Source organism: Amaranthus tricolor, chromosome 4, assembly GCF_026212465.1.
Source record: "Amaranthus tricolor cultivar Red isolate AtriRed21 chromosome 4, ASM2621246v1, whole genome shotgun sequence".
In the NCBI taxonomy this organism is placed as follows: Eukaryota; Viridiplantae; Streptophyta; class Magnoliopsida; order Caryophyllales; family Amaranthaceae; genus Amaranthus; species Amaranthus tricolor.
Genome location: NC_080050.1, coordinates 30,269,283 through 30,289,173, shown reverse-complemented (window position 1 = coordinate 30,289,173; position 19,891 = coordinate 30,269,283). Strand labels below are relative to the sequence as shown.

At 33.1% G+C, this 19,891-nt stretch overlaps 1 protein-coding gene across 1 annotated transcript; it reads right to left on the bottom strand.

Moving 5' to 3' along the window:
• Nucleotides 1-1,563: 1,563 nt before the first annotated feature.
• Nucleotides 1,564-10,850, bottom strand: LOC130810165 (CDP-diacylglycerol--serine O-phosphatidyltransferase 1). The gene is made up of 13 exons (XM_057676124.1): nt 10,636-10,850; nt 8,393-8,611; nt 8,054-8,119; nt 7,906-7,965; nt 6,485-6,575; nt 5,857-5,911; nt 3,961-4,040; nt 3,727-3,843; nt 3,534-3,618; nt 2,886-2,977; nt 2,385-2,638; nt 2,039-2,127; nt 1,564-1,951 (listed from the first exon to the last, which is right to left on the bottom strand). Exons 2-13 carry the CDS (start codon nt 8,557-8,559, stop codon nt 1,824-1,826), a joined length of 1,284 nt encoding a protein of 427 aa, XP_057532107.1. The 5' UTR covers nt 8,560-8,611; nt 10,636-10,850; the 3' UTR covers nt 1,564-1,823.
• Between the last annotated feature and the right edge of the window lie 9,041 nt (nt 10,851-19,891).

Here is a 19,891-nt window from a genome sequence, read left to right as displayed (position 1 = left end):
ATTAAATTCATAATTTTTCAGTTGATAACTATATAAAAATAAACAGGGAAAGTTACCTATAATAATTTAACTTTTTTATGATTTTTCTACAATAATCCCATCTATTGATTAACTAAAAATAATCCCAACTTTAAGGGGTATTTTCCTAGAGTAAACTTGGGTAACCCGATGACCTGCTATAGTAGGTAATTCACCAAAAAAATAAATTGAAAATTAATTTAAAATTAGAGAAAAATTTTGAGAAGTTACATAAAAATTTCTAAACATGAAAAAAATTATAAATTTTTTTAAACATTTTTTTAACATTTTTTTCGACATTTTATTTTAATTTATCTTTTTTTGAAAAAATAAAACTCGCTATAGCAAGTCATTCGGTCATCTAGTTTACTTTAGGAAAATACCCCTCAAAATTAGAATTATTAATGATTAATCAATAGGTGAGATTATTGTACGAAAATCATAAATAGATTGGATTATTCTAGATAATTTTTCCATATAAATAATATAAGGAAACTTTAGTATGGTAATACTCCATATTTACATGAATATGATGAGAGAAACTTAAGATTTTTGGACACAAAAGCATGAATTAATTTTTTAGTAGAATTAGACTACTAGCTAGACTCATCATAGTTGCTACCTATTATTCCATAAGAAGTTAACAAGTAATGATCATTGTTAAGCTTTTTTCATTAACATAATGTTCTTAAATTAACATAATAATGGAATTGATGTGATTTACAATGATTAGATGCTTGATCCTACAAGAATGTTGCCTCCCAATATAAATAGAGCCTTGGCCCCTAGGAATGACAAGAAAAGGGCTATATAACATAGCCTACAATATTAACCGTTCAATTGGCACCCATTTGCCAATTTGGTTCAATCATGTATTTATTTAAATAAATAAATATAAATATTATAGTAGTGCATTCCAATTTGACAAAATAAGTTTGATGATATCACTTTGCAAAATTAGCAATTGCTCAAGATTAAAAAATATTAATTTCAACAATATTAATAACGAACTAGCAGGTGTATATTTAGTGTAATAAAGTGATCATTTGTAATTTTTAAGTGATCAATTTGAGATATAAACTATTTATATGGGCACATCTCATGATAAAATAGTCATAAATGAGACAAACGGAAGATCCTTAAAAGTGATTTGAGTTGTAAGAGCGGAGTAAGATGCTTCATGTAAACAAATTTTGTCTTACATTTTAATAATTTGTAAAAAAATGTAAGTAATGTCCACAAGTTTTAGATTGGTGTGTGATCCACAACAATCTTAGGCGTTTTGAACCAACTAAGTTTGTATCAAATAAGGCGAACACAAAGATTATGTCGCAAATCATAGGAAAACGTTTAGTCAAAGAAAAGTGCAACAAAAGGTTTTAAAATGTGTAAAAAGAAGTGCGATTGCTTATATTCATTTCTTCGTCATCCCAACCCCGCAACAATATGGACTACGAAAACTTCATCGTACCATGATCGATCTTCAAAAATACTCGGGCTTGGGCTCGTAATTTCTTATGAAAATGTACACAAATACAACTCCGATCAAGAATGAAAGAATACAATAATCAACCTTAATGTAATGATACAAACATTACCAAAATGCAAGGAATAATAAATACAAACATGACAAATAATCCCTAAAAGAAAATTTTATGATTCTAATATTTGAAAAAAAATGAGCATTTACAATTGTAGGGAAAAAAAAAAAAAGAAGGCATTTACATTGGCAACTGCATATATATAAATTTAAGTCCAGAAGGGGCAAAGATTTGAAGCATCACACCAATTTTGGGTGATCCAAATTATTGCCTCTTCCTCTTTGAATAATTATGCAACTTCCAAGTCCACATCAACAAAAATGTGACGAGGCCTAACCAAAATGACGTCCAAAAAATAACCAGCCACATAGGCATCGGGGTCGGGTATAAACCTGGCAGACGAGACAACATCAATAACAATTGTAAAATACGAAATCATCGAACGTAATGAGGCAAACGATAAAATAGTGAACACGAACCTTCTCCAAACTTGATACAAATTAGTAGCTCAACGATGCATATAGCCAATGCAAGCCAGCATAACGCGCCCACTTTTTTTATTGGTTTCCTGTGGAAAGAAAAAGCACGGAAAAGTGTGGTTTATACAATTAAGTATTAGCGATTAAGGAATTAGAAATTCTAGTATGAGACGGTCTCACCATGAGACATGCCTCATACTTGGGTTAAATAGCCTGAAATAGAAACTTTTAGTTTGTGGGCTTTTTGTTGAGGTCATCTCACCGTGAGACAGTTTTATACAAGACGCTGTTAAGGAATTGAACGGAATTTGCTAAGGCCAGGGAGAGAAGGAAAGGCTTGCGGTACCTGTCTTGTAGATAGGAGTTGTATTCTCGAATAGTTGGAATAGCAATAAGCCACCATAATATCAACCTATAGATTATAATAGGGTTGCGGGGAGGAATCCAAAGACAAAACTTGAGAAAAAATGTGTTCAACTCTACTATCAAAAACACAATGCAAAGAAAAAGAATTTGAACAAAACGCCAAGGACCCTGCAGCGGATGCCACTCATCTTTATCCCATCGCGCGGGTGTAAATTGCCCCAAAGTACGTTTAACCTACAGAAACATTCATAAATTGGTTCGTTAACTACATATTTTAACAAAATTATGACAAGTTTTCTGAACAAATATCACGAGATGAATTTTCCATAAAAAAGAGTGATGAAATATGCTAGTTTGATTTAATTGAACTCAATTCCAGTACACGATTAAGGCGAATCCTAATTCTAAAAACACCAAATAAACTACGACTAGCAATCATTAGTAACATATTCACACTACACTAAGGCAATCTTAAACATACCTTGCCGATAATATTTGGCTGACGACTTATTCCTACCCAGTCATATGTTTTCCCATCAAAGTATCTTACAGTTCGCATACCAGTCCAAATACCTGCAAAAAGAACATAATGATAAATGATCAAGACTATATTATACACTAAAGTGACAAATACCAGAAAAAGCTATGATGAATTCGTTTAAAATACGATATCTTTTAGACTAAATTTTTAGGAACACAATTTGATAGTCCATCACCTACAAACTTTAAAAATCATGTAATTATGCAGACTTTAATACGTCTCCGAGTGTCATTTCCATATAATGCAATAAAGGTTTTGGTATTGTTGTTATTAAGCTTCCCAATATTCCCTTTTTTACCCAACAACAAGAAACCGTGAACATTAGTGGAGGATGGCGGATAGAAAAAGGTAAGTTTGAGGTAGTCATCACATCCCATCAGTAAATGTTCATAACCCAAAACCAGAAAATGACCGTAACCCAAATCCAATCATCTTAGCGAATGACTATCAGAGAATAATATACATGTCTACCCACATATCCGTTGAATAAAGGATGGGTTTAAAACAAAACAATTCTTTCTATCCATGAATGTTTCAGTCATATACTTGCAAGTTTAAACTGGGGAAAAAAATCTCTATATAACTAACCAAACCAATTGCAGAGCAATATGTCCAGAATGATACTGTCCCACCAACACTCGTTGAAGTTTGGTAGCATATGACGGAAGGTGAGCTGAAAAAATAGCAAGAGTCAAAATCGTGAAAAACCTAACTTGACCTGAACTTTTTTGGCGCCAAACAAATCACTGAGGAAAATGTTGTTATGCATCAGAATTACTACCTCCATCAATTCAAAACCAACGGACAAGACCCAGAGCAAGGGCTGATTCCGAATCATTATTGCCTTGCCCCACCACCCAAGAATGTGCGCTAGGAAAAATTCATCAAATATTGTTTCCTACAAAAGATCATGAATACAAAACTCAGAAAGAAATGGTGCATGCTCAATGAAGAAACATATAATAAGAGAAGAAACAATTACGCCAAACGATAGATGTGAAAGAAGATGTCATACATAAAGGTTCCTAAACCTGTTGTGGGGATCTTCTGGGACGTAGATTCGGCAATCTGCACCATATGATTTTTCAGGAAGTTCTGCACCCAAGATCAGAAAGAGACAAAATTGAAACAGGTTCCAAAAAATCACAGGGACCAAAAAAGTTTTTTCCGCATTTCAGAAAGATTAACACAATTCTTGCACGGGCCAACCTAATAAAGAAAAACAAATAGATGCTTGTAGCAAGCTTTTGAAAACCTGCATGATAACAGATACTATTTTAATATAATGACAGGTATTGTAAACTGTTATAGGACAAACAAGAAAGCTCACCCAAAAGACTAGCCTATTAGGAGAGAGAGCCCATATGCCTATAAACCCCACCCCAATTGCACTTTACAACCGATGTGGGATGAGTCCCATACCTTGCCATGGACCATAACATAAACTAAAATAACAGTTTCATGAATAAAGTACTACGGACAACGCAGCAAATTTTCTGTGGACAACTCAAAGACTAGAAACTAGAAGTGTTCATTCAGCTCTTAGATCGCATTTCGGGTATGATATTTCCAGTTAGGCCATCGTTAATTCTTCCCTTCGAAACAAAACTCTAACGGTACTCAAAACGTAAAAGCTCTCTAAATCCATGAAACCTGTAAACCGAACAAACCGGGAGAAGGGGGTGAGAGAAAACTAAATGTGTGTGTATACATTATAGATCCACTGAAGATAGTTTTGATATTCAGGGAAATTATAGATTGATTGATTTAATTTCAAGATCTTAAAGTGTACCAACAATTATCTTACGACAAAACCAGTGTATAAAAAACTAGAGCTAGGCTTACCGAAAAGAAAAGGCAGCTAGAGATCAAATGAGTTCAAAACAATAAGGTAAACAAGATTCCTACTTCAATATTTAACAAACTAACTGCCTACTACAGTGAGAAGAGGAGGAGACGAACTAAGATACAAATCACACAAGTACATAGCACATAGAAGTCTCAGAGACAAAATAATGACAAAAGGGTAGCAGCAAGACAAAAAATGAGCATGGATTTTGATGCAAAAATCCTCATTGACACAAGGCAATGCTTATCCAACAACTAATACCCAGGCTGATTAACACTACACCAGCGACTACAAATAAAAATATCTTCATCAAAAACACAAAGAAGCAAATTTATTTCATCTTTTGCTTTTACAATCAGCAAATACATTAAAGTTTCTATATACTGGACAGATTTGCAACACCAACTCCAAGTATACTAGAAGATAAAATGGATGACCTAGCTTGAGGGCCTCAATAAATTACAATCAGGAAAAGTGTTTCTAGTTTAAACCACACAAAAGCCACTTGCAAAACTCCATAAAACCAAATGGACAATCAAGAATTCATACAAAGACATGTTCAGATAATTCTTCCGAGGCGCATTAGATTCAAATCTTATGGGCATGTGCAACTACAGGATACCCAACATCCCTGATTTTATGCTTTTCATGTATGAGCAGGAAAAAAATACCAACTGAACAAAAAACAAAGGGAAATTCCGTACAGTAATCCTGCACTTTCAGCTTTTCCATGTGGTAGACAAATATTTTTTTAATCTACGTGGTGACCTTAACCTTCTAACTTTTCCACATGGTAGACAAAATAGAAGTTTTTTTGTTAACTTTACGCTATTTTTACCCAACGTAATGACATTTTTTTCTAAAAACAAATGTCGTGATCTTGACCACATATTTCGAAATATAGTAGAAATAAATAATTAATTTAACCCAAAACATAACAATTTGTCTACCACATGAAAAACATGGAAGCTCAAGGTCAGCACGTGGATTTAAAAAAAATTTGTGGAAAAGCCAAAAACTTAGGGTCACCACGTGGAATTTCCCAAAAATAAATAAACTTACCAACACCAAGATCTGGATGAAGATATTTCATGAACTGGCGAGCATCATCACGATTCTGAAACAAGTATTTCATCAAAATTATTAGAAGATTAGAGGGCCTCCATAACCTGCACAATGAGTTATTTATGACGAGTAGATTAAATAGCCGCGGACAATCATGAGGGACGAGGTGTTGAGACTTGGAACGCATGGGAGGGCAAGGAAGAGTTTGACACTCTTCAAATCTCCATGCACGAAATTAGAAAGAAAATATACGGGGCATGACAAATTGTATAACTCCTCTATATCCAATTATCTAAGCCTCTAAGCAGGTGAGATGGAGTACCTAGCCTTCCTTACCATTTGTCTCTCTCCAAACTACCACATAAAGTCTTAGCATATCAACATAGTGGAAAAATAAATAAAAAATATTCATCTAGCATATATAGCAAACGACATTAAAAATATTATCTTTTCAAAAATATTAAATGGCAATTATAAAGTATACAACTACAAAATTGTTGATCAAACCACAAGTTCCAACTGGCATCATTATAGAGGGAGAACCACAGGTTGAATGACATGCAAATGTACCAAATAATAAAGGTACTATTAGAAAAAAAGTATTATGTTAAGGAGTAATATCCACCTGAAACAGCAAGAACGTCAGCGCAACAAGGTAGACAACAGCCATCCCATGAACTAGACGCCAAATTGCTGGATGTGGTCGTATAAGGACTCTGCATTTGGCTAAATTCTAATCAGAACACACAACCAGGCAGAGATAGGAAGAAAGTGCTAAAAACAGAAATAACTAAAGCAATTCAACTTATGGAGAAAAACACATTGAAAATATATACCCATAAAGCAACTATACAAGCAAGTTATTGATCTCTAAAAGCCAATACCAATTTTAGAACTTATCGCATGGAATTATTTCGTTACCATCTTACATAACTAATGAACAAAATAACCAGCAAATTACTACATATTGCAAAACAAAAACCTCACATGGATGTCACTTTTCATTGCTAGGTTCTAGGGAGTACTATAGCCATGCCATGACATAATCAGATTATGATTTACACAGTAGAGAACCAACAAACATGTAACCACATAAAAAGATAAAAAAAAAAAATTCATGGTAGCTTCTACTGTGTCAGCCACAGGAACCAGAAGTGTCCAGGTAGAAAAGATAGAATATGTAACCACATAAAAAGCCAAAATGGAAAATCTATAAGCTAATAAAAGTTTCTTTGAACTTCATTTGTCAAAGAATTCATGGTCTTTTAGTAGTTCAAACAAACAATAGGGAATGCTTCTCTTCTGTTTTTGTCGGTCATCACAAACACAAACATAAAACATGCATATCTTGCATTTAAAGAAGTCTTTTAGGGAAAAATTAACACAAACTTGACTTTCTTGCATCAATAGACATGATCACACAACACAAACGACAATGATATAATGTTCTATGGAAAAAAAAGGTATATGATAATGTAGTCTCAACTCTCAATATTAATGCCCTAATTATTAGTCTATTTTAAAATAAACATCTAAATTAAAAGGCAGCAGCATAATAATGTGAAAATTTTCCACAGGATAGCACCAAAATAGAGTAGCATACACTAAATAAATGTTATAATAATAAATGAAAACAATTTCTCCCTCCGTCCATATAATTAGCATCCAATTATCATTTAGGGTTGTTCCACTTTTTTGGACCATTTTATCTTTTCTTAATGGTCTCAAAATTCTCTTTTTAATCTCATCCACAAATCCATTCTCATTTTTATCATCCACCTATTTCTTCCACTTTGTTATTACTTATTTGTCTAATTCATCAAGTACAACTTGATTTTTACACATTCATCAAGAGGTGCAAATTATAATGGGCGAAAGGAGTAATTGGCAAAAGGGAAATATACAAAGTAGAGATTTGATTCTACATGCAACAGCAAATGACATTTCACATTCAAAGCTATGTGGAACAAAGTTCCAGCTTCATATCTGAAATAAATTATTGCAGACAAAATAAATTAAACAAAAATAAGCAACACTAGGACTCACGTTGAAGGTGCTTGTAACAAACAGTAAGTAAGAAACACTGCAATCATTGCCCAAACACCCCTGAGAAAAAAAAGTCAACTAACTCAATTAATGTTCAAGGGAGGAGTGAGAAATGCGGAAAAAATTGAATGCATACACAGATAAATACCTTTTGACCGATGTAACAACATCATCAGATTTGCTGCTCTCGGGATCAAGAGCTCCACTAGCCCATCTGTGAAACACAAGATGAATGCACGAAAGAAAGAGTATATCAATAATATGCATATGTGGTACTAAAGGAAAAGCCATCTCTCTTCTGATATAACTACACTCAGATACTAAGCTAGGACTTGACCATAATTAATTACAAAATTAAGACTATTTGAATATTGCAATTTTGCATCATTCAAATCAAACACAGGACAACTATAATCTTAAAAAAACTAAAACTATGTGACGAAGAAAAAATAGAGTAATTGAAGGGCCAAAAAATAAAGACACTCACATAAGGAAACAAGCACCAATAAATAACAAAGTTATTGTGCGAGGCTTGTATGCCCAAGCAGTCCACGGATCAAGTTCATCATCAGCATATGAATAACTTGCATTGCCATTTATGTGATTAATGTCTTGGCGGTTGATCCTCCTACGGCCATCAGGCTCCATCACCATGAATCTGCGATGCTTAAAATTTGCAGTTTCCCTTCTTGTGGAACTAGAAAGCCTAAATTTTAAAGAGAAGTTCATATTCAAGTAACACAGGAGAGAAAGTTAAGTACACTGAAAAATTGGCCACAGTATGTCAACTAAAACTATTTGTCCATGATGATGATAGGAAGGGTAAAAGGAATTCCACGCTGATGAATTCACAATAGCAGAGGCTGCGTCACAGCGCAGAGCTAATTGACAACATTCATACAATAGTCAATATAACACCATTTGCAAGCCAAAAAAACACTATATGCACTAAACTCCCTTTCAAAGAAAATTTTTTTTTCCCATGTTTAGCTCTTTGTCTCATCCCCAATCTCCATGGGATCATTCCCAACCCTAGCTAATTATCCCTACCCGCATTAAATCACTAAATCATGACAATAATTGTGTTACTCTCAAATAGGCTGTGTCAAAGATAGTCATTTGTTGGGAAAGTTTAACCACCAAGGGCTCTAATTGGAAGGCTTGTGAACTGGTGTTAATACCTACCACAATTAGGTCGAAAACACCTTTCAACTCTTCTATTGATGAAGGGTAAATTGCATACTGTTACACAATAGTGAGGCCTCCAAATTTCAATTAATCTTTCTTCCATTTGATTTAAGGTCGTGTGGCTTTGGCCTATTGGGCAACAAAATAAGAAGAAGCGAACAATTTTATAGGAGCAGTGATGATAGGGTCATGCATTCGGGCAGGGCATGGTGGTGTTGGGACAGCATGAGGTCGTTGTGTCAACAGATTTGGCTGGTGATGATATACAGAGATCATTAAACAATAAGATTCTAGAGGTTATTGGTACATTAAGCTACGGTTAAGGTGGTGTATTGGCAATGGCAATGGCAATCATAAATTGATAAGGATGTTCAGACTGTGACTTTGGCTATGTAGTAGTCTCCATACTGTTGGTCTCAAGGGAGACGATGCTGAAGAATCTTTTGTTTCTCATTACATATAAGCTTAAGAAATTCAATTGTAACAACTCCCTCCGTCCTTTGATAATGTACAATATTTGAACTTTAGATTGTACCTAAAGAAACATTCATAATCTAAACCATCCCAGATTGAAAACCCACCATCCAAATTAGGCAGGTATAACTTCAACTAATCCATAATACCCTAACTAATTGCATTAATTAAATTTTATCACAGGCCAAAACAATAGGGTACTTAGTAATCAATAAATGAACCATTTTCATCAAATAGCTTCTACTCCATTACAGTAAATACTTTCAGACAGCGACCCATAACAAGTCAAATAACATGAAACAGAAGACTACAGCTTACCAACCTCCTTAATTCATCATATTCAATTCCATCTAACTAAAATTAAAATAAGTACTCCATCAAAGTACTATGTTGCATGCTATGGTCAGAACAACAATAGTATGGATATTACTCCTAATTGATATCCTAAAACAATAAAAAATTGTCAAATCAAATGTAAACCAATTAGTCCAACTATTAATTAACCCATCACCAAAACTCCATTTTTCTAACTTCTCTCTCTTCCAACAATCTTTTCCTTCACCAAAGCATAAAACCCAGTTTTCAATAACCCAATAACCCAAAAACCCATCACAAATCAATGTCTTAAACCTAATTAAAAAAACAAGATTAACTAAATTAAAATGCTATAACAAATTAATCTAATAATTATCAATTCACCCACAGCCAAAAAAAATCTTTCTCACTACTATCTCTTTCAAATTTCTTTCTCCTAACATGAAACTTAGTTGTTAAAAACCCAAAACCAAATAACCCATCACAAACCAATGTCTATATAACTCTAACCCTAATCAAAAAAGAAGAGTAATTAAATTAATTTACTCAAAACAAATTAACCCAATCATTAATCACTCAAGTCGTATCCCTTCTTTCTCTTCCAACTTTCATTCCCCTTCACCGAAACATAAACCCAGTTCTCAAAAACCCAAAACCCAAGAACCCATCACAAATCAATGTCTTAAACCTAATTAAAAAAAGATTAATCAAATTAATCAATTAAAACAACGGATTTAAGAAAAAAAAACTAACCTTTGACTTTAAATGAGAAAAGAAGAGGACGTATTTGACTGGAAGTGATAGGAGCAGTTGTTGAAGAAGAAAAAATGTCGGAAATGGCAGCGGCGACAGAGTAGACGGGGTTGGCAGCGGCGACAGGGACAGGGGATTTGGGTAATGGGTTTGTCTTTCAAGCATCTGTCTTTTTGCCTTCCCACTTTTTTTAAGATTCTTCATTTTTTAAATTGCTACGCATCTTAATCCACATCCGTTATTATGGGCTTTTTCTTTTTTATTATTCTTATCTTATTCTTTATTTAATCACTAATTTTTATCTTATCTTATTTTATTCTCACCATAAGACAACTTTAATTGGATCTGCGTAAATTATTTTTAAAAAATTATATTCTTCCCAAGTGTAAATTCAAATTTCATTATTTCTTTTACTAATGGATCTTTTGTATAGACGCTTTTTAACGATGATAATGTCTTATACAAGACTTGCTGAAATTTAATTTTTATTAATTTGACATTTAGTCCTAAAAGACAAAACTTCTTTTTATAAAGGGACTTTAAATTGTAACTTTAATTTGAACTTTTAACATAACATTAAAAAAATAATTTATGATAGTTCAAAATATTTTATTTTTGAAGATTAAAATCATTATAAGTATATTCACATTTTAAAGAAAGAAAAATAGTTTAAGCAACTGACATGTCATCTATTGAGGCCCTATGAACTTCGTTTCTTTTTTTTTTAATAGTTCGTCCTGTTTTATGACCAATCAAGTTGTAATAACGATTTAAATAGACTTTTAATTACGTGTGGTTTTTTAAAAGCTTGGTGATATTCACTCTATAAATAGAGCATTTGTCACAAGATTAAAATTAATTATCTTATTTACATCCACTTTAAAAATTAACATGAGATCACTCAACTTAAAACTACTGCACATTAAGAATTCTTATAACAATGGAGTTTTTTCGAATTGATTTTCTTGAAAGAAGCACATTGTTAGTATAGGTCAAACTTTCAATCCTCTAAAGCTCGTACACCTTAACTCATCTCAACTGAGGGTATCATAATCAATCGTTTTAGGAATGTAATACGAGTTTAATCCTGAGATGAGAAACACGAAACAAATATTAATTACAGATTTATAATTATTGAATTTACTATTATCGTAACTAATACCTATTAAAGTTTCCAATATTTTTGTAGGGGCCAAGCTAGGCACAGCCGCACATACCCTTCTTAATGCACTCTATAGGGTCGACCCTGATGCACCAATAATCGAATTCTAAACATGCTCCATGATCATACCCCTACTAGGAGAACCAATCCTTATTATCTCCCACAGTTACAAGCTTGACCTTATTCGTTTGCAATACCTTAACCTTACACAATCAGTTGTGAACTTGTGACTACAAATTAATATTATTTTTAGACTGGCCCCACATATTAATTTAAGTCATTTTAGGTGAATTTCTCTTTATCAATGTGCAACTTCATAGCTACTCATAAGGTCACTGATTTCGCCAATTGTGCTATTTGATTCTCTAACATCTTATAATACATATTGATTATAAATGGTCTACATTAGTATGAAATTTATACAAAGGTTTGTTTTGATGTTGGTTGTTTTGAATGATTTTATATGAAGTTAATTTTTAAGTTTTGGGTTCTCAATTTTCATTTCATCGGTTCTAAAATGAATTGTGACAAGAGTTTTTGGAATAATCACCCTAATCTTCACTCCCCATGTCATATTTGTTTGATACCTTGTTTGATACCTTAACCATAGAGTTGATCAAAAATATTGCTTGAAATATGTCCTTAGCTTCACATGTAAAGTTAGTTGGGTGATGACTTTGGTTTTGAGGTTAACATTGATTTTTCTAATTGATCTTTAATAGTATGGGATTGATATATAGGTTAGTTTTATTGGTTGTTTTGAGCCACTTCCATTTTAATTTAGATGGTCCTCAAAGCCTATTTTCTTAGTATTAAAATAATTGTGATAGAAAGTTATTGGAACAACCACCTTGATCTTGATTAACCTCCCTAATCTTATTTATATCATAGGGTTGACCATAAGATTGGTTGAAATGTGGACCTTGGTTTAAGTTTAAGAAGTATGGTTAGTTGGGGTATTGGCCTGTGTGATGAGGCTAACCTTTATTCCTCTAACTAAAAGTTTTTATTTGTCTTCACTATGGGTTAAAAGTATAGATATATACTCTTCTGTCATCTTAATTTTGCACCATGAAGAATGATACAAAGTTTAAGAAATTAGCTTTGACTTGTTTGTTTCTTTGTCAATTGCAAAAAAAAAAAGGCGACAAAAAATAAATACTAAAAATGTGTTAATATGGTGGGGACCGTGGGGTTATATTCCAAGATAGTAATTGAAGTAAAATCATTGAAATAAACAAAAATATAAATTCAAGCAAATTGGAAAAGATAGAGGGAGTAGTTTAAACTAGGAATGGGCATGAGTTGGATATGGGTCGGGTCCAATTGAATTCAGATTCAGACCCTATTTTTTAATTGGATCCAGATCCATAGGGTCTGAAAAATTTGGACTCGATCCCAGACCCTTACAGTCTAGCGAGTTTAAGGTCTGGATCTGGGTCCAATCTAATATTTGATTTTTTCCTGAAATTTTTTTTAAAATATATTACATAATTTTCGTCCATTTGTATAAAATTATTTAAACATTTTCAATTACGAAGAATCTTGTAATATTTTATACTAATTGAACGAACAAATATATAAAGTTTTACAAATAAAAAAGTTCTTAAAACATTCTTCAAAACAAAAAAAAGTTCTTAAAACAAAATATTCATCAAGTCTTTTGATTTTTAAAGTATAGATACAACCACCATATTTCAAATTACATGAACCGACAAAGTTTCAAATCACGTAATAATGTTCCAAAATATAACAAAGTTTTAAATTAAATAGTTGAATATACATGATAATTATATATTAATTTTGAAAAAAAGTTGTAAATGGATCTATGGGTTGAATTTGGGTTTGAAAAGTATGGACCTAGATCCAGATCCAGACCCAAATGTTAAGGTTATGGACCCGAATTCAATCGAACTCGTAGAATCTGAAATTAAGTAGATTCAAACCTTTAAATTAAGGTGATCAGATTGAGTTTAAACTCATTAGATTTAAAAGCCGTGTCCATCCCTAATTTGAACCTTTGGTTTTCGTTGTGACCACTTTCGCTGTTATTAAAGCATTCACTTGTTCAACATTTGATGAAGGCTGCACATTAAAAGTCCAACATGCATGGGTATGACAATCGTACGTACCATGTTGAATAACATTGTACATGGATAAAGTGTTGTTTTATACTTTAATTGTTTATACATACTCTTTTTTCTCAACTCTTTTATCTCATTTAAATTCTACCTAATTTCTATCTTGCATGGTTGGTTTTTAATCTATTCCAATCAATCGAACTCTCAAAAATAAAAGGCCTTAAATATTAATAAATATTGCTACTCGGGTCTGGTTATATTTGAAGTAATTTTAAAATATAATACTATAATATATTTTATCTTAACTTATTTTTGAAAAAAATTTATCTTTTGATATAATCAAAAGCCCCGATTTTGAAATATATCGCAAAAATAAATAAGGCATCCAAAATCTTTACACCGTCCATGCTATATTGGATTGTCTAATTTATTTATTGTTTTCTCATTTAGTAATAGTCTCCCCAACTTTCTTGTGATATCTACTTACAAATATGTTCAGTCATTTAATCTCATCTACTTATTAATTAACCAAGTACAAATCAAATGAGACATAGCAAATATTGTTCATTAAAGGTGGGATTTGAGGTTGAGACATAAGGGAAGGAGAGGGTTAACAAAAATTATAGTGTGAACTTTGGGGTGTTTGGCTAAAGAGAATGGAAGTTTTGAGATTTTTAGTCTAAACATAAATTGAGACATATGGGCTTAATAAATCTTATCTCTTATTTATGAGTGATTTGTCTAATTGCAGTTGAAAAATAAAAAATATTTCAATTTTGATGTTCCCTAAAACTTAATTTCCTAAATAATGTTCGTTTAGTTAAATAGTTTTACTAAGCTACATGTTTTTGGTTTGGTAATTCCAAACCTGCAAGAGGATAATGTTGTTTTGTCAAGCAAATATATGCGTTAAACAAATTTTAAAAAATCCCATAAGTCTTATAGAAAGAGCCGAATGTCTAAAAAATACTTCTACATATAACCCAAAAATCTCAATCAAGTTCAAAAGTCAAAATCAATAAAAATGTTTGTCAAAACTACTATCCTTGGTTTGCAAATCGGTTGAGGCTACCATAGAACTTGTGTGACTTTACCATGACTAAAACCAAAAAAACATGTCAAACCAAGGAAAAACCCACATTTACCATTGTCAAATTCAACAAAGATTCTCTAAAAAGAATATAACAGTTTAACAAATATGCAATGTGCAAGGCTATCCCTAAATGAAGATAGCATTATCCTTGTGATCTTTTGTTTAAAAAAAAATGCAAACTTTGATAAAAAAAAAAAGAAAAGAAAGTAGCAATTTGACGTGAATAATAAGCTTTGATAAAGTGCAGTAGCAATTTGATATGAATGCTACCATCTTCTTCGTTTACTGTCAATCACAATAAAATGTGAGTGCATTAACAATGGATAATAAAGTGTAGTCCGTTTTCTGACAATTGATGAATTGCTTAACAAAGTCAATTGATAAATTAACTAACAAAGTAAACATCAATATAACATAGTTATATTCTTATTGACGGATTGAGTAACAAATTAAACATCAAATAACATATTTTAATATTCTTATTGAAATAGCATAGTAACATCAACCATTTACCATAGAGTCGATTGACTGATTTGTGATTATACAAGTCACTTAATAACATTCTTATTCATAGAGATCCAAAAATATAAGACAATAAATACAAGATAAATAACACATGACTATAATTTGTTAGGATATAATTTCCTAACCAAATATTTTAGCTTAGTAAAACTACTTACCTAAAAGAACACTATTTTGGGAATTAAGTTTTAGAGAACACCAAAGTTATAATTTTTTTATTTTCCAACACCCCTTAGGCAAATCATTCCTTATTTATTGCATTATACTTTTAATTAAAACTTTGGGATTAAATTCTCATCATCATCATCATATTCAGTGTATCCCGCTCATAAAAAATTATGATCTGGATCTGAAAAGGGGTGAGTGAGCTCATAGAAAATTGGAATTAAATTCTCAATTTAAATATTTGTTTCTTAAGAATGTTTTTAGAAAATTTAATCAAATACAATTAATTAAAATAATACTTTAAATTTTAACAATTACTTTTACGGGACAATAATATTTTACATTAATAATAAGACAAACTAATAGCTAGCAATTACATTTATAACTACTTATAACTATTTAGACGATCAACAATGATTTCACGTTTACCTCGGCCTAAATAGACCCTAAATCGTAGCTAGTACTCTTCGCAGCCAAGATGCTGTTTGTTTTAAGGAAAATTTGCAAAGAAACACCTTATAAAATCAGATTTTTGTAAAAAAATACTTTTTAAAATTTTTCTTTGTAAAAAAAAACCTTTTAAGAGACTTTTTATTTAAAAAAAACACCTTAAATCAGTTTTCGGTGACTTTTGTCAACTTTCCGGCGTCTACTATGCCATTTGAGCTCAAAAGTCAACGCCTGAAAGTTGACAAAAGTCACCGGAAACTGATTTAAGATTTTTTTTAATAAAAAGTCTCTTAAAAGGTGTTTTTTTTTAAAAAAAATTTTAAGTGTTTTTTTATAAAAAACTGGTTTTATAAGGTGTTTCTTTGCAAATTTTCCTTTTATTAATTTACTATATTAATCTAATAAAAAATTGCATACAATATCCAATCATTATCGTTATCATTATGTTTTAAAAATAGCGTTAATTAATTGTGATTGAAGATTTTAAGTATTTAAAAAAAAATATTATATTTGCAAGTAGGAAAAGTTTAGAAATTATTTTTCGCAATCCTTATCTAATCTATTATTTAAACTAATATTTAAATATTCAAATATTCTTTAAATACAAATTTTCAAATGAAACGGTCTCATAATGAAAAATTCTCTTTTGATCTAGCTTATTATACATTTATTTTTTGTCTTAAAAAGTAATCACTTATAACCTTAAAGTGATTATTTATAATCTTAAAATGATCATTTATAATATTAAAGTGATCGATTAGAAAAATAGTTAATTATATAACACGTTTCGTAGTGAAACATCTGTAGCACGGACGTTACCGGACGTTACCGTGTAAATTCACCCTATCAGGGCCTCAGGGGCGGATCCAGGTGAAATAGTGATGTTAATTGATGGTTTGAATTAAAAAACTACATTCAATAACGTTTAATGTAGTACTTAGCCACCATTATACCGGCCATTCACCATTATACCGGCCATTAACTCTAATTCCGCAATATTTAGAACCTCACAAATTATTGTGAAAGAAGATTTCTTTGAAAGACGATCTCTCCTAGCGACGTATTAGATGTATGAGCTAATTAACCTAATTAATACAAATTAAGGAGAAAACAAAATATGACTTCTTTTTTAAGGTCGTCTTTCTGAAAGACGATCTCTAAAATCGAAATTCTTCAACATTCTCTTACACGAGAATTCTCTATTATAAATAATATAAATAAAAAAAGCGGAAAGAAAGAAAAAAATTCCAAATTGAATTATGATTTTTGTTATAACCCACCTAAAATATTAAAAAAGAATCAATTATCTTAATTGCTAGTAGTACATTATATTATTTAATCAGAAACTTATCATATAAATGCAAATGAAGACTTACAAATTGGGTCATCGTAGGCGCAGCAGGTGCGTAATGTGCTGCTGCGAAGATGGTACGTGGTGTCATCCATCGGCGCATGATGGAGAGCAACCACTGCATGTAGTCTGATGTCGTAGGTGCACCATGAACATCAATCGGCGCACCTTGTGCCAGCAGCTCCAATCTACCATTCCAACGAGCGATGTGACGCCAGTTGATGTTCATCCAATTTGCCGCACCCTGATTTTTGCACAAAATCTGGTGCAACTGGGGTTTAGTGTCACAAGGCGGTGGAATGCCCTGTACCAACCCATATTGGCGCATTACGCGCTTTGGTAGATGTACTTCGACAATGTCGAAGCATGTGAGTGGCACAGAAGCCCTCCATGCACCTGAATGAATCCCCGAGTGTTCGGGTACAGCTGCGTAGGCTTCCGCAGGGTATGGGTCCCACAAAAACTAAAATACATGTTATGAAAATGTAAGTGATATGTTAATTAAATTGTACTAATGTTAATGAGTATTGAAATATTTACCTGGTTGGGTCGTAGCATGTCTAACTGATCTCGGTAGAATCCGAGACCGGTGCCGGTGTGCTTGCGCGTCTGGCGTGCAAAATTCCACCTTGAACCGTACGCAACATCTGGTGGGGGTTGTGCTGGAGGAGCAGTATCACCACGACCAACGGTTCTGTAAGGTTGGTCGATAAGAATATGCTCCCACGCCCACAACTGAACATTGGAAATGTAATTAGTATGTAATTCAACTACACCGGATTAAAGTTAAATGTTAATTTTATTACCTGTAATATGACTATTGGCCCCGCAATCTCCTTGACGTTCCTTTGGGCAGCAACACATAGCCTCCTATACAGGTATCCAAGGGCTGCGGAGCCCCAACTATACTTGGCGATGCGCTCCCACGAGTCGTCAAGTAAAGGAGCTGTATTTGGTTGTTTGTTTTATCGGCAAACAACACAGCTCCTATCAAGTATTAGAGGTACGCCTTGGCGTACCTTGAAATGGTGCCTTCATCAGCATCTTCGGGGAGATGCGAGAAAATCTGAACTAACCGCGTGCAGCGCAAACCGCTCCCCCTGATCACTTCCGGTGGAGGGCGCTTTCCCAATATGCGATGGCAGTCAATAAGGTATGACGATATTTACCATATAAGTGTGTGCCGTCAATGTTGATAAGAGGTTTACAATAATTGAAGCCTTCAATGCAAGGTTTAATGGCCCAAAAGACACGTTGGAAGGTCCTAATATTAGGTCCACATATACATCCGTGTCATTGTCCTCCTTAAAATACAACTCAAGTACTAACCTCGGGTTGGAATGTTGCAAAGTTTCTAAAAAGCGTGGAAGGAGTGAGTAAGAACCTTCCCAGGTCCCGTAAATGGACAACAAGGCTTGTTGCTTTGCACACCATGCTCGCTTATAATTCACATCCACATCAAAATGATCTTTAACCATCTGCCTTACGACATATACCTTAATGGATGGGTCTTTAGCAACGCAATTTCTAATGACATTGTTAATGACAGAAGATGTCAGGTGAAGCGTCCAGCCGAAACAGTGTCACTACCCAATACACAAGAACCATGCTTACTCTTATAGGTAACAATACGCCATGAAGATAAATAAGAATCAAACGTAGCCCTAAGTCTCCATGAACAACCCCGCTTACACTTCAAGGTAAGGACAGTTTGGTTCAAGGTCTTCGTTCTGTACTCCACATTTCTGCGAATATGATACACTCTGATAGCTTCCAACAACGCTTACTTGCTATCAAACATCATACCCTTCTCAAACTATCCGTCTTCGGTGTATGTGGTATCACAAGCCTAAGTCCTCCATGAGTTGTCCTCCTCATACTCGTTTAAAGGTGGACGGAGGGCATAAGATGTAGGAGGAATGATTATAGGAATGTTGCCTAGAGTCATGTCATTTGCTAGCGCATCCTCATCGACATCCATATTGTCCTCAGAAGGATCATCAATGAGCTCATTACTCTCATTTCCATCATCCCAAGGTCCCATCTTAGCAGTTTCTCCTAAGTTAACCATTAAATCAATTGGAACTTGATTCGTAGGGGGTTGAGAAAAAGTACAAGATGCGGAAGGAACGAAAGGATTAGGGGTTTCCTGATTTAATATAGGCATAGGGGTAGGAGTAGGATTAGAAGCAACTACATTCCCTAATGGTACTTCTTCTACGTATAACTCCAAAGAGGGAATTTGGGTGGACTTTGAATGCTCCCACATAGCATCTATTGCCTCATCATCCTCAACAAGAAAGGCAAGCAATTCTCTACTCATGTCATATTTAAAGCTTATATTTACGGTACTTCTAGTAGGGTTCAATCCAATCTTAGAACATATAAAACGTCTAAAGTGGTTCAAATCCATGTTCGAATTGCAAGAAGAC

What these genes read in the sequence shown, in the direction of transcription:
- LOC130810165 (XM_057676124.1), bottom strand. Translation starts at nt 8,559, where the DNA reads ATGGTGATGGAGCCTGATGGCCGTAGGAGGATCAACCGCCAAGACATT. An exon ending in TGACGTTCTTGCTGTTTCAG is followed by an intron (nt 5,912 to 6,484) that starts GTGGATATTACT and finishes TACTTGTTTCAG; the next exon opens with AATCGTGATGATGCTCGCCA. An exon ending in TTGTATCAAGTTTGGAGAAG is followed by an intron (nt 1,952 to 2,038) that starts GTTCGTGTTCAC and finishes CTCGTCTGCCAG; the next exon opens with GTTTATACCCGACCCCGATG.